The sequence below is a fragment of the Mobula birostris genome, chromosome 4, assembly GCF_030028105.1.
Source record: "Mobula birostris isolate sMobBir1 chromosome 4, sMobBir1.hap1, whole genome shotgun sequence".
NCBI lineage: Eukaryota > Metazoa > Chordata > Chondrichthyes > Myliobatiformes > Myliobatidae > Mobula > Mobula birostris.
This window is the reverse complement of record NC_092373.1, coordinates 81,176,969-81,192,953: the sequence shown is the minus strand read 5'-3', so window position 1 is coordinate 81,192,953 and position 15,985 is coordinate 81,176,969. Positions and strand designations below refer to the sequence as shown.

At 39.8% G+C, this 15,985-nt stretch overlaps 1 protein-coding gene across 2 annotated transcripts in view; it reads right to left on the bottom strand.

Annotated features, from left to right (window-relative positions):
* The window catches only part of uggt1 (UDP-glucose glycoprotein glucosyltransferase 1), a 171,472-nt gene that overhangs the window by 141,929 nt on the left and 13,558 nt on the right, over positions 1-15,985 (bottom strand). For both annotated transcript variants that reach the window (XM_072255645.1, XM_072255646.1), the window contains exons 4-10: positions 12,691-12,821; positions 12,486-12,598; positions 9,863-10,037; positions 8,868-8,964; positions 5,222-5,300; positions 4,173-4,273; positions 1,227-1,326 (exon numbers count right to left, since the gene is read on the bottom strand). In XM_072255645.1, coding sequence (XP_072111746.1) covers positions 1,227-1,326; positions 4,173-4,273; positions 5,222-5,300; positions 8,868-8,964; positions 9,863-10,037; positions 12,486-12,598; positions 12,691-12,821 — 796 coding nt within the window. The remainder of the gene's footprint in view (positions 1-1,226; positions 1,327-4,172; positions 4,274-5,221; positions 5,301-8,867; positions 8,965-9,862; positions 10,038-12,485; positions 12,599-12,690; positions 12,822-15,985) is intronic.

Sequence of the window (15,985 nt, the reverse complement as noted above, 5' to 3'; positions counted from 1 at the left end):
CCAGAATATTCAGCATGGCTTTGTATGGGGGAAATCCTGTCTCACTAATTTGAGGAAGAAACTACGACCGATAACAGCATCATTATCCACATCGACTTTAATAAGGTATTTGACACAGTCCTGCAAAATTGTGTGTTCTAGAAAATTAAGACACATGGAACCCAAAAGTGGCTTGGCGATCGAAAGTGGAAGGATGCTTGATTTTGATCTCTGGTGTAATACATGGATCAATGTAGTGACCTTTAAAGTTTGGATTATACATTAACAACTTGGGTGTGAATATACACGATATAATTAGTCAGCCTGCAGATGAAACTGAAGTTGGTGGTGCTGTGGATAGCAAAAGTTGAATATTAATTAGATGGAAAGCTGGGCAAAGTATTGGCAGATTTAACTTAAACCCAACAAATGCAAGGAGTTGCATTTTGGAAAGTCATACCTAGTGAATCGTAGAGTGCAAAGGAATGCTGATGAACAGAGGGACTTTGGAGTTTAAGTCTGTAGTTCACTGAAAGAGGTAACACAGGTGGTTAGAATGAAGAAGAAGACGTATGGCATGCTTGCCTTTATAATTGAGGGCACAGGAAACAGATGTTGAGAGATTATGTTGGTTAGGTCACACTTGGAATCTTGTGCACTGTTCTGGATGCCACACCTAAAGAAGGAAGGAAGTGACTCAGCTACAGAACATTGCCTGGATTGGAGGACTTTAATTATGGTGAAAGACTGGATAGACTGGGTTTGTTTTCCCTGAAGCGAAGGAGACCAAGGGATGACAAATATAAGAGGCATAGATAGGTAGATATTCAGAATCTTTTTCCATAACAGGAGCATCAAAAACTATGGGGCATAGGTTTAAGATGGGAAGGAGTTTTCGAGGAGATCTGAGGGGAATTTTGTTTTTACACAGAAAGTGATTGATATCTGGAAAGTAAAGCCAGAGAGGTGATGGAATCAAATTTAATCACTACATTTAAAGATATCCTGTCTTGAATAAGTACGGCATAAAAGAATATGTACTTAATGGAGGCAAATGTGATGAGTGTAGATGAAGAAAAAGGTCAGCATAGATATGATGGGCCAAAGGGCCAGTTTCTGTAGCTAAACAATTATGCGATTCAGTGATATTTTCACAATACATTCAAACTCCAATACTTTCATCAGTAATTGAATTAATGTTTTATATCAATATCTCGTACAACAACAAACAAATTAAAACGTGGTACCTGGCCTTAGTTGGAAAATTTTGGCTCAAATCTCGCATAACCATCAATGCATCATCTGTTGGTGCAGACAGGATTCGAGCAGCAGTTTGAAAGCTTAGGTCTGTTCAGAAAATACAAATAACTGCTTCAAAACAAGTCATTACATTCGATAACAGAATTTCGTTACCATATCAGTAAGAGGTATTTATGGTTACTAAAGGATTCCAAACACTTTTTCAAATTGAAGAATGGCAGTCACTTCAATAAACAAGGATGAACCCTAAAAAATACAAGTATTATTCTTCACATCAAGATTTAGAAGGGATTGTCAAATACAATCACATTAATTATTTGAAACACAAGAGATTCTGCAGATGCTGGAAATCCAGAGCAACACACATAAAATACTGGAAGAACTCAGCAGGTCACCAGCATCTATGGAAATGAATAAGCAATTAACATTTCTGGCTGAGACTCTTCATCAGGATTAGAAAGTAAGGGGGAAGAAGCCAGAATAAGATGGTGGGTGGAGGCCAAGGAGTACAAGCTAGAAGGTGACAGGTGAAGCCAGGTGGATGGGGGAGGGGGTATGAAGTAATAAGTTATGGGGTGATAAGTGGAAAAGGAAAGGACTGAAGAAGAAGGAATCTGAGAGGAGAGGAGATTGGACCATGGGAGAAAGGGAAGGAGGAGGGGCACCGAGGGAGGTGATAGGTGAAGAAGGAGAAGAGATAAGAGGGAGACCAGAGTGGAGAATTGAAGAAGAGGAAAGAGAGAGGGGGGAAAATTACCAGAAGATGGAGAAATGGATAATCATGCCATCAGGCTGGTGGCTACCCAAACAGAATGTGAGGTGTTGTTCCTCCAGCCTGAGAGTGGCTTCATTGTGGCCATAAATGAGGCCATGGACCAACCTACTGGAATTGGAATTACTGACAGGCTGTGTACATACATCTATTGATGCTTCTGAACACATCTTCAGTGATGTTCCTGGAATCATTGGGTGTTTTGGGTCTTTCAACATCATACAACCTCCTCCAAGTGACCCAGCCGGGGCTGATCAGACCCCAGCTTGTGTCCAAATGGCTAGCTACTTATGACTCCATGGCTCCCCTCTTTTGAGCCACAGCCATCTTGAGGCTCAAGGGGGTGGTAAATCTGTGGATTTGATGCCACGACCGCCAATAGAGGCCAGGTCATTGGGTGCATTTAAGCAGAGATAGATAGGTTCTTGATTAGCCAGGGTATCAAAGGGTATGGGGAGAAGGCAGGGAGTGGAAATGACTGGAAGAATTGGATGAGCCCTTGATTGAATAGCAGACTCGATGGGCTGAATGGCCTACTTCTGCTCCTATACCTTATGGTCTTATGGAATAGGGATTGGAATCAAAATGTTTGGCCACTGAGATATTCTAGTTTTTGCAAAATGCAAAGAGAAAGCAGTTTTAAGTAGAAAAGGCATTCTTTATAGAACAGCTTTGCAAATAGGCTCTATATTTTGAAGATGCTCTGTCTGTAAAGAGTCATTGTACCTGCTTTATTATTGTTCAAGAGTAGAGTATAAGGTTATTTAACTTTGGTTGTTTCAAACAGACAAGCTGACTCTTAAATTCCTTAGTTCAAGGTAGCTTGCAGAACAGATGGATAATATCATTTAGCATAATTGATTAATTAATGCATTTATAGTTGGAAGAGTTTTATGTATTCAAAAGTCAGCTTTACAGCATTAATGGTAGCTAGCTAAGATCCATGTCTTTGAAAATACTTTCAAACCATTTGTGTTTAAAGGATACCTGAGGAAATATGACATGCTTGTGAAGTCATCCATGTGGCTGGAAAGGGGATAAATGTAGAGAGCAGTTCAGGCTAATTAAGAATGGAAGAATGAACATCAAGGAACAAGGAAGAACTAGAATCCATTCCTCCAGCTTTGATTTCTGTGACAGGCAACTTGTTTGTCTGCATCTTTGATATGTCTGTTTTGTTTATAGGATGTGTACCTGTACTTTGGAAGTGCTTAATCCTTTATGTTTGAGAAATATTTTGTGCTTTAAAAATGCTTCGAGTTTTAGAAATGGTTTGCAATTTTAAAATGTTTAAGATAGAAATCCTCCATGAGTTTTAAATGTGCTTTAAGAGGGTTATGTGGATTTAAGTGTGTATCACTGTTAGTAAATGAACTCAGTTTTAAACTACTTTGTTAGCTGGAAATATCTTGGCCTTGGGAGAGAGAGAGGACCCTACCACTTGAATAGTGGGTATTAGCAGCTAAACTCATCATGAAGAATAAACAGGGAAGTAAACTACTCTTTGAAGATTCGGTAGTTACAGTATAATCTCCCTTTTGTGAGAGTATCCATGGCTATTTATATCCTGCAGGGCTTCATCTGAGTTTAGAACTTTGTGGTCAGCAATCCCAATACCATCACAGGTGCAGCACCTCTTCTGCTTGCAGGGATAAGTACCAGGCGGGAGATTAATGGGGAGGGACAAATGTACAAGGGAATTATGGAGGGCACAATCACTGCAGAAAGCAGAGAGTGAGGGGTGGTAAAGATGTGGAAGAAGGCAATTATTTTGGTGACCATTTTAAAAAAAACAAATTTTTCAGTTCAAAATTCAGCACTGACGTTTTCTCCTTTTGTAGCTCTAAAGCAAATAAGATCAGACTGTAAACTGTAATACCAATTTAGAGAAGAATAATAAATATTATCAGTAGACCAACTGACTAAGCTGCCTAGCTATTTATGCTTCTATCCAATACTGATCCAGAATCAGAGGGATGAACGGAAGATAATAAAATTAAAGCAAAGCTCATTACCAAGAAGGTACAGCCTTCTTCTTGGTCAATGACAGTACTACACACAGCATTAAGGGTCACAGTCATTCTGTATTTTTTTTAAATAATGCAAGGATTGCCAACTTAATGACAGCTCCAGACTTGGCAATTATCCATTTTCATCATACCTTGGAGTTGCCAGACTTTAAGAGGAGCCATCTCATTTGTGCTTTCAATCAAGTGCTTTCTCAGTTCCTTAAGCTGTTCTTTGATCTCGGGGTAAAGCTGTCTGTCAACAAAAAACATATTTGCAATTATTACAAAAAATTGCCTATAACCTACTTATATCCTATGCAAAGTAATTCTACCCCAAGCAGCCTACAACAAAGAAAATTTTGCTGGAAACTCATTTCGTTTATCTGTTCTCCATACAATTATGATTTAATAACTTACACAACACTTAATTATCATTTTACTATTAAATATATAGCAAAACTCCAGAGTAACTCCAGAGAATAAAAAAAACTGCAGATCCTCAAATTTTAAAATAAAAAAAGAGGAAATAATTGAAATACCTTTGTCTTCTTTCCAGTTCTAACAAAGGATCTTGGACCTGAAATGTTAATTCACTTTCTCTTCCCACATAATTAATCTAGCCTGTTCAGTATTTCCCGTATTTTCTGTATTTTTTAATATAGTTAATTCAAAGAAATTCACAAGGAAGTTTCAAAAATATAATTGCCAATTTCCATGTGGAACCTGATTCACTCAATTCTATAAATGGTATTCCAAAGGATCAAGCAGGATTGAATCATAGGGTATTAATAATCTCTGCTTTACACTTTCAAAATGATTATAACTAGGTATTGATCCAATCCCATTTGAAAAGCAAATCAACAGCTGTTTTTAATATCTATATTAGGGAAATATTTCGTAATCTCGTTTTCACTTGACTGGTACCCATATTGTATTTACTTGCTCTGACCACATCTTAACCTTTGGAATGCAAATAATTCTCTTACACACTATTTCCTTCAATTTATCATCCTGAAGTAAGGTGAATTATATCACACAATAGCTTTAAAATTTAAATTTATAGTAAATGTGTATCCTTAAATTGATATCCTTAAAGTGTCCTAGGATCATTTGTTCCAATAAATGTTTGTATATATCTTGCAAGTTGCTTTATCTTAGAGAATCATCCCTCAGCAGTCAGATTTCCTGTGAAGAATCTTACTTCAGCTTGCCGAAAAGAAACCCTTGAACTTCATCAACAGGATCATTTTCATTTATTACTGTGGTGTTCAGTTCAAAACCTGTAAAACCAAAACAGAAACAAATCATTCAGAACAGGAGTAATTAAATGATAAGCTGCAGACAAAAATGAAGAGCTAAACTTTCCTCAAGGCAAGTGTACCACACAAAATAAATTAATCCAAAACTTAAACAATAGGTACACAGACACATATAGAGATGTTTGCTTCATCATTAGACACTGGTGAAGTTCCTGAGGACTGAAAGGTGGCTATTGTCATTTTGTTATTTAAGGAGGATAGCAAGGACAAGCCAGAAAACCTCATGCTCGTCAGCTTGACATCTGCAGTGTGAAGGTTACTGGAGTGAATTCTGAGAGGCAGCATCTACTCGCATTTGGATAGTAGGAGTCAGATTAAGAGGAGCCTTGTGTGTTGAAAGTCATGCTTCATAAATCTTTTAGGTTTTTAGACGCATATAGGGCAGTAACTGTTGCCTAGTTGGACGGTAGAAAGGCTTTACAAGGTCTCGCATGTAGGCTTGTCTGGTTCTCAGAATGGAGAACAGTGAATAGTGGTGTGCCACAGGGGTCAGTGTTAGGGCCCTTATTATTTTGTAAATGATTTGGATGTATAAGGCTTGGTGAGTCCAGAAGAAGAGTCTCAGCCCAAAACGTCTTTTCCATAGATACTGCCTGACCTGCTGAGCTCCCCCAGCATTTTGTGTGTGTAGGCTTGATCAGTAAGTTTGCAGATGACACCAAATTAGGCAGTGCTGGATCGAAGAGTGGTAAATGGAATACAATTCAGATTGTGTGAGGTGATGCATTTTGGAAAATCAAAAGAGCATACTACAACTGGTAGAGCATTCAGTTATGTAGCAGAGGACCCTATGAGTGCAAGAGCTAGTTTGTTGAAAGTGGCATTCACAGCTAGGCAGGGCGGTGAGAAAAGTGCTTAACAAGCTGGTTTTCATCAATCATAGCATTGAGTATAGGTACTGGAATATCATGTTGCAGTTGTATAAGTCATTGCTGAGGCTATGTTTGGAGTACTTGGGTCACCTTGTTATAGAAATGATGAGGTTAAGCTAGAAAGAGTGCAGAAAAGATTTACAAGGATGTTGCCAGGACTAGGGCTGCGCTACAGGGAGAGACTGGCCAGATAAGCCTTTGCTTTTTGGAATGTAGGAGAACGAGAAGCAACCTTATGAAAATGTTTAGAATGACCTTCCAGGGGAAATGGTTGAGGCAGACACAATAATATCATTTAAGAAGTACTTGGATAGGTACATGGAGGGTTGGGACCTGGAGGGTCTAGGCCAAACACAGGAAATTGAGGCCATCTGGGTAGGCATCATGGACGAGTTGAGCAAAAGGGCCTGTATTCATGCTGTACTGCCCAAAGTGTAATTGATCCATTGCAATGTTAACAAGCCCTATGAATGCATGGGGCACTTACAAAAATGCAGGCTGGGAGAAAATGAATCTGAGTACTGTATGGTGACATATACATATTTGATAATAAATTTATTTTGGACTTTGAGCCTCAAGAATCTGTTGCAATTTGGTTAAAGGAGACCATAACTAACAATTTGCTGCTTTGGATCCTCTGACTGGTATTTTCTTTCAGTATTTTGATAGGCAGTTACTCCATAAGCGCCCATTTCACCATCTCCACCCGGCTTCTGAGAGCAGATGTGTTCCAGACCACATGTCAGACAAACACACTCATTCAATGCATGATCATGTGTTAGAAATCCCTAATGGTGCTTTTTTTTTTTATCCAAGTGTACTTTCCCCAATGTTACTCTTTCCTATTAGGCACTAAGTACTTCCTGCATCTCCCCTGCCCACATTCCCATCTCCAAGCACAATCCCACTCCCCTTGTGACATCAACAACCCAGAACGTTCAACATGATCTTACACGCAAGACCTATTCTACTACCATGGGTTTCATGTAGAATCAAGCTGTTCTCCCTCCATTACGCTCTTTGGCTCCCTCACTTCCATGAATTAACACAAACATTTGGCCCAAAAAATAAGCAAAAGCCTTTCCCTTTCTTACCATGACCAACATAAGTAAGATGATATCTTTATCAAACTTGTATGTTGTGCAGAAAATCTAATAATCTGCATTGAGTCACACTACTATCCCCACAGAAAAATAAAACATTAATTTACAGTTGCAGTTTAATCAAAAGGAATTCCTGGAAAATGAATCTGCCATGATACACTAACTTTATAAAACTGAAGAAATTTTAAATTATCTTCAAGTTCATTTCTATCTAATGTGTATGATTAAATAATCTACTTCATTTTCCGTACTCAGGCAAAACATATCTAAACTCCTAAACGCTATCCCACGGCAACCCATTTTTATTTATTCAAATCACAAGTGTCTATCTTGTCCAACTGTTTTTCTGTACCATTCAGCAAAATAAGAACAATGGAACTTCAAGGACACTTGAAACATCATGCTTTCCCTATCACTGTATGGCATTTACCTCAAAAACTATATATTTCAAAAGTCTACCTTTATTTATTTATTTATTTGTATTTTATTTAGAGTGCAGTGTGGAACAGGCCCTTCTGGCTCAATGAGCCGCACAGCCCAACAACCCTCCTAACCACAGGACAATTTACAATAACCAATTAACCTACTAACTGTTACACCTTTGGAATGTGGGAGGAAGCTAGAGCACACAGAGGAAGCCCACACACTGGCGGGAAGAACAGACAGCGTCAAGAGTTCAAGAACGCCAGAAACTATTGTTCCTGTCTACTATGAAATTGGTCTGACATCTTCAGTTGCAAACCATCCTAAAACTGGCATCACTTCAGTGTCTAGCTTTGGTTAGTGTGTGTTCCATTTTAATCAGTTAACAGCAGTAAAACATGAAAGGCTCATTACTTTAGGATAGCTGTAAATCAGGTGTATAGTACATAACTCTAAAAGTATTCTACAGCACAAAAATTAAAGTAAGCCTGTGTTGTTTTCCAAAGCAAAAATGCGTTCTCTATATTTTGCTGTACTTAACAAAGTGAAGAGGATACTGGCATCTCTCTGTAAAGCTCAAGGGGTATAGGATCTGCCAACTGCAGAAAACAGACCCTTCAATCTATGTCCCTGATGCTACAGCTGGTTTGCTCTGAGGCCACACACACTCGAAGGTTCCAAAATTACTGATCTGAACGCAGTGGAGATCTTCTCAGTGGAGCAAACACCTTGCATTCACCACTTCATTACTGTACTGCATTTCTGTGACGTCCCTCCAGTCCCTGTTCTCCCTTTATCTCTAAGATAGTTCTTCACAGTCCTGATCTAGTGTCGCTTTTGGAAGCACCTGCCCTCGGAAATGTGCAGGTTGAGTTTTAACGTTCTTAAAGGGGAGCCATCCAAATTAATAAATTCTAAACTGAAGGATGTTTCAATTTTACTTTTTTTGTACAAATCCAATTAGTGACATATACAGCACCACTTGCTCTGCCACAAATCTAATGTGTTCTGTTGAAAATTAGCCTTTGGGTGAAAATAGCAAACTGATACAAATCTTACATTGTCATTTAATTTAATTACTCATTTCCACAAATTTTGAGAATGCATACAATTGTTTTTTTCATATTCACCTGTTACTTGTGTGTCATCTTTGGCCTTATATTCTGTGCTTTTAATAGCAAGCTCAACACCATAACCAGAAAGGAATACCTTCTCCTGACTTGAATGCTGTAAAAAAATTATAAAATAAATACCACTGACCCATCATTTATTATGCTTGCTCAATACTTAGCAAAATATTTGACAACAGTGGTTGTGTTAAATAATTACATGCAGCGTAAAATGACTTGAATGCTGTAAAAAAATTATAAAATAAATACCACTGACCCATCATTTATTATGCTTGCTCAATACTTAGCAAAATATTTGACAACAGTGGTTGTGTTAAATAATTACATGCAGCGTCATAAATAAAAATGTCTATATTTCATTCTTCATCCCCACTAGCCTGAGTTTCCTGCTTCCTGGCTCTATGCCCAAATGCAAACTTGGCAAATGCTCAATGCAATCCTTATTCCCTTCCATCCTCAATCTTGCCTAACACTTTTGCTCGTTTTTGCTCCTTAATTTTAACCTTTTAACCTTTAAATTAGATCTGAAAGTCAGACCAAAAAAAATGTTCTTTAATAGTTGTAGTCAAAGCAATAATTTAGCAGTTGCCATTTGGAAATAATTATGCTATAACAGATTAGCAATAATTTCACTAAATAACAGAAAAGTTGAAAAGGATTGAGTGACCCTTTCTGCTCCCAAACAAAAAATGAGCAAAGCAGTCTTGAAAAACAATACTAATGGAGCTGAAATTCAGGTCAATAACTGCGGTCCAATATTAACCAGATGTATTTGAGATTCATCACTCAGGCAAAGTAGTAAAAAATTACCAACTGATTAATTATCAGATCCTGCCATAAAAATGTGGTTGATTAAAAAGTGAATGTACAACTCTGCCCATCCCATGGGGTTAACACTTCAAAAAGGTCCCCAAATGGTGTAATTATATCAGAAAATGAATAACAATAAACAGAGAACCTAGGAATAAGCTTGATTACAAAGCAGCTTGTCTTACAGCAACATAATGCCGGAGTACGTAGTTGACCCTTCCCTCATCTGATTTGGAGCAGAGAATCTTGTGGAACCTGGAAAACTCTTCGGTACCAATCTCACCGTAGAGAATCACAAATGGAAGTTCATTTCTTAAAGGTGGCTTAATATGATCCCCTTTAAACAAGTAAGGGCCAGGTCTAATAATTGAAGACAAAAATGAGAATTAATAAGATCTAATAGGTTCTATGTAAAATAATGCAAAATAATCCTCCTTGAAGGCAATTATTTGGTAAACTTCAATTCCAAATTTCATAATTCCTGTTTCTGTCCTCATTTGTATTATTCAGTCACAAAAGAGAGCACTTTCCCATAAAAAAAAACTGCCCAAATTTGAATATTAAGCACCAGTGAAGTCCATACAACTGTATGTCTAGCTAAAATACAGAAACTTGCTAAGCATACTGATCTACTTCCAAAACAATAATAAATTTATATTTTTTACTACGTAACATCTTCTAAGAGTAGGAAAAAATATTAGTAGCCAGAAACTAAATGAACCACATAAACAAACAAGTTAAATATAGATCTGTGCATCAACCAGAATCCAAGACCAATTGTATTATAAAGGATGAGCAAGTGAAATTGTACAGTGGATTCTGCTAAATTGGGGCACATCGGGACCAGTACATTTTGACCCAATTAAGCAGCTACCCCAATTAGCTAAAGTTTCATGGAAATAGTTAAAATGGTATTTAAAAAAAAAGACAAACTACTGTTTAACTGAGTAACAAGTGTACTTAAGTGAAACACAAAACAAATTAGAACGCTACTAATACTACTAGTGGCTGTCTGTCTTATCCGACGATGACAGGAAACCTGTTTTTAAAGTGGAAAAGCCATTGCACTGGGACAGTTCCACTCTCTCAGCCTCCGAAGTCTGGGTCTAGTGGGATGAGTACAGATCACATCTGGGGTCTTCCCTGCTTGCAATGGATGACCATGACTTCTTCTGTACCTTGTCATGCCCTTTGCTCTCCGCGCAGCATTACAAAACTGCCTTTCTGGCCGTTGGATCTCTCTGTAGATCTCATCAGCCCAGCCTGCCAGAGCTGACTTTGCATACTAGGACAGGCATGTCCCTAGTTCACCAGAGTATGAGCCCCGCCGGCTTCCCGCATCTGGTTTAACCTGCCAGCTGAAGCACTGTAGCAGAGAGTAGTCACTGTTGTGTGCAAACAGCCACAGGTGAGAGCTGAGTGTCTGGTGTGGACCTAAGGTAACATTTGGGATGATTGTCAGTACCTTCAAATTCTTCATCAATTTCTTCATAGTTCTTAACTTGTTGAAGTAGTGAAATAGTTTTCCTTTCACTCCCAGCCAGTTCAGGCATTTCCAAGTCTGAATGCAGTGAGCAAAATAGTCCTGAATTGTCTTACTGCTTATTTCTTATTAACTATCAGTGGAAAAAAAAATACTGCCTTTTGAGCACAAACACACACAACTGATGTTGTTTAAAAGCTGTTCGCTTGAAGCAGAATATAGTGTCTAACAGCCACATGACATGCACACAACTGATGCCTGTTAGAAAATGTTCAGCAGCAGTCTCCTGCCCCAATTAAATGCCATACTGTCCTAAATAACCGAAGGGAATCCCAGCTATTTTCTCGATTTGTTTTTATTCTTTAAGAGCTGTCCCAAATAAGCAGCTGCACCGATTAACTGATGACCCAATTAACTGGAATTCACTGTATTCATCAAAATATTAGACTCATAGTGATGTTATGCCAAGTTACACAAAATGTACACTATTGAGAAGCAACAGGTTTGACTTGATCTTTAAGAAACCTGTGCTCTTTCAATTTCTTCAATGTACCAATGTAACAAAATTTCTTGAACATTTATTGAATAAATTATGTGCCAATTCCACCAATCTATTGCATTCTGCTATCCAATTTGCACTTAGCACTTTAATCTAAACTGTGAGACAATCAGATCACCCAAAAACAAATAACAATCCAAGTCTTGGAGTTTATCGACTGGTTCAACTCACAAGAGCTGAATCTCAAATTCTCAATACTCCAAGTACATTGTAACATCTTTAGATTGTCATGATGCTGAGATACATCCTAGGATGTGCTGGGACACATCATCAGTGATGTAACTTGGGGTCATTGGGTGTTTTGGATCTTGCAACATCAGACACTCTCACCCAGGCTAACCAGCCAGGGTGATTAGGCCCTGGCTTGTGAACCAGGAGCATTGGTCCACAGATCACACTTCTTGAAAAGTGAAAAAACAGAAAAATCTCCACAAATGTAAACAGCATATAATAGTGCTTTTGCTTTGCTTTTGACAAGATATTGATTAACATCACTGAGGTATGTTTTCAATCCAAATCATTAGTTGATCATATTAACAATTACTGGAGCATTGGTTTTGGATACTTGCCGATTTGAAACCAAGCTCTGCAGCTGTAGGAATACTATTACCAACAAAAACATATTGAACTTGTTTTGTACTGTACCCATGCCAAAGCCCACTTATAACATGTCATAAATTATAAATTATTTTGAATTTGACTTGTCTACAATTTCAGAAACACTTTATAATTGATATTTTTCAGTGTCACCGTGCGCTTGTTTTACCTCTCCAGGGCATTCTGAAGAACAGCCTCCAACTTGTCAGGACTGCAGATTTTCTCCCCATGCACAGTTATAAAAGCAGAACAGTTTTCGGGAGGGGGCTCCTCTGCCGCAATCTATTCAAAGAGTTTGTATCATTTATACCAATAAAAAAAAATACAGTACTCACTTCCATTGATTATGTAAAACACAAAAATAATCAACTCACCTGCTGAAACATCTGAACAATGGCCGAATAAGCCCGAAGAGATAAGGCAAACTTCAGAAGATTGACTTGTACAGGAGTCAAAAACTCACCAGCTTTCTGCAGAATGTGGTTGTAGTACAAAATATCGGTTCCTGCCATGTAAAAAAGTAATTACAATGCTTCAATTATTCTTTCATTGCTCCTCTCCAGTCTAAATATACACGCCAACTCACATTCCTTCCTGGAAAGATTATAGACTCCTGGGTAATACTTAATTTTATCTGATCACTGAGAACAGACAGATGGACAAGCCTGACAACATTTTCACCCAGACTCAATGCATGCATTATCATTCAGTGTTACTGCACAGCTGCCCAGCAGAATTACAATAACCTCTACCACCAAGAAGGACAAAGGCAGAGGCACATGGAAATAATCTCAACTGCAGGCTCCTCATGTTCATGCTGAACATCATACTGTCTTGGAAATGCATCTGTTTCTTCACTGGTGCTTGCTCTAAACCTATCCCCATCCAATATCGCAGTGGGAGCAGCTTCACAAGTAAGTTTGCAGCAGGTCAAGAAAGTGGCTCATCAGTTTCTTCATAAGGGAAGGGAGGGATAGCAAAACTCATCCTTACAGCAACAAGTTTCAAAAAGCAGGGAAATAAAACTCCTCTCACTTATCCTATTTTTAACCAAGTTAATGAATCTAACAACAGTACATTTCAGGTGCCAAGAAATTCAGTACACACTACGGAGCAAATCTAGGATGAGTGGCTCACGAGATTGACATAGTTAACAAGGACAGAAGAGATTCTACAGATGTTGGAAATCTAGAGCAACACACACAAAATGCTGGAGGAACTCAGCAGGTCTGGCAGCATCTTTGGAGAGGAATAAACAGTCGATATTTCAGGCTGAAACCCTTCATCAGGATTGGAAAGGAAGGGAAGATTCCAGAATAAGAAGATGGGAGAGGGAAGTAGTACAGGCTGGCTGGTGATAGGTGGAAAAGATAAAGGGCTGAAGAAGAAGTAATCTGATAGCAGAGGAGGGTGGACTGTGGGAGAAATGAAAGGAAGAGGGGCACCAGGGATGACATGATAGGCAAGTGAGGAGAAAAGGCAAGAGGGGAGTCAGAGGAAAAAAAACTACTGGAAGTTGGAGAAATCAATGTTCATGCCATCAGGTTGGAAGCTACCTACACAAAAAAATGAGGTGTTGCTCCTCCAACCTGAGAGTGGTCCCATCATGGGAGAAGAGAAGGCCATGGGCTGACATGTTGAAATGGGAATGAGGATTGGAATTAAAATGCTTGGTCCTTGGGAAATCCTGCATTTTGCAAATAGGGCAAAGATGTTTGACAAAGTGCATTCTACGTCAGGTCTCACCAATGTTGAGGAGGCTGCATCGGATACAGTAGACGACCCCAACAGATTCTCAAGTGAGTGTTGCTTCAACTGGAAGGACTGTTTGGGGCCCTGAATGTAGGTGAGGGAGGAAGTTAATGGACAGGCGTAGCACTTCTTTCGCCTACAGGGATAAGTGCCAGGAGATTAGTGGGGAGGGACAAATGGACTAATTCCACCAGATGGAGAAGGATGGTGATGAAGGGGAACTGGTTCGAGCAAGAAGTGGAGACTTTTAAGACCTTCTTGATGGGGTCAGAAATGTACAGGAGCTGGACATCCATGGTGAAACTGAGGCGATCAGGGCCAGGGAATAGAAAGTTGTTGAGGAGTTCAAGAGCACGTGAAGATTCGCAAATGTAGGTGGGAGGGGACTGAACCAAGGGGAACAAAATGGAGTCGAAGTATGCGGACATGAGTTCCGTGGGGCAGGAGCAGACAGAAACGACGGGCCCACTTGGACAGTCAGGTTTGCAGATCTGGGGTAGGAGGTAGAAGCGAACAGTACAGAGTAAGGGAACTATGAAATTGGTGAAAGCGGATGGGAGATGTTCAGAGTTGATGAGGTTTGTGATGATGCTGGAGGCAATGTCCTGATGATCCTGATTGGGGTCCTTTTCAAGGGATAATTAAGAGGAGATGTCTGAGAGATGTCGCCTGATCTCAACAAGGTGGAGGTTAGTACGCCAGAGTACAACAGCACCCCCCTCCCCCCGTCTACAGGTCTGAGGTTGGGATTGGCACAGAGAGAGTGGAGGGCAGTGCTTAGAGGGGGTAAGGTTCAAAGAGGAGACAGGAGTGCTTAAGTCAAGCCTGTTGATGTCTCATCGGCAATTAGAGATGAAAAGATCCAGAGCAGGGAGAAAACTAGAGCACGGTGTCCAAGAAGAGGAGGGTTGAAGATGGAAGAAATGGTCATCATTGTAGGGTAGGAAATCCTTGACGTAGTGGAATGCGCAGAACTCACTGAGGTGTGGGCGAAGGGGGACAAAGGCTAGGCCCTTGCTCAGGACAGAATGTTCCGCCTCACAGCAGGGAAGTTCAGAGGGAATACTGAAGACACGGCAGGGATCAGAGGAGTGGGGAGGGTTGGGGTGTTAAGAGATGGTTGGCTGAGTGAAAGATAGAAGCTCTGAGGATCCAAGAGCTGATGGGGGAGCCTGACAACCCGGTGTTGGGAGGTAGTGATGGATGCAGGGGAGCCCAGGGTCCCAGTGGCAGTGAGAAAGGTCTCAGCCTGGAGATGGAGGCGGCCAAGGTCCGAGGTAGAGGCTATGTAATTCACGGTCTGAAGGCATCCAGGATCGTAGGAACCACAGTTGGTGACAGTGGGATCCATTATCAAGAGGCATCCAATGAGTATAGTTAACAAGGAGTAGCTTTTAGTTGATCTTTAAGTTATGGGCAAACAAATAAATTAATTGAATTACTTTTACATGAGTCTGAAGATTTTTACTTCACTTTATCTGAGTGGGTGATGGACGCGGTAAAGTTTGTCACACTACAAAACTATTTTTTTTAAACTTGGGAACTCATATCAGGCTAATGTTCATTGGCTACATCTTATCATTCAGCACAATCATCCCATCCAAACTCGTCATCAAGCTTCAAGTCCTGGGCCTCTGTGCCTCCCTCTGCAAATGGATACTCAACTTCTTCACTGGCAGACTTCCCAGTGAAGACTGGTAAGAACATCTCCTCACTGACCACCAACACAGCTGCGCCTCAAGGCTGCATGCGTAGCCCCCTGCTCCACTCTCTATAGAGAAGACTGTGTGCATAAGCACAGCTCCAATGCCATCGGCAATATTGTCAGTGCCACTAATACTGTTGGCTGAACCACAGGTGGTGATGACTGTTACCAGAGCAAGGTACATAGGTTGTTGAATGGTGATGCAGAAAAAT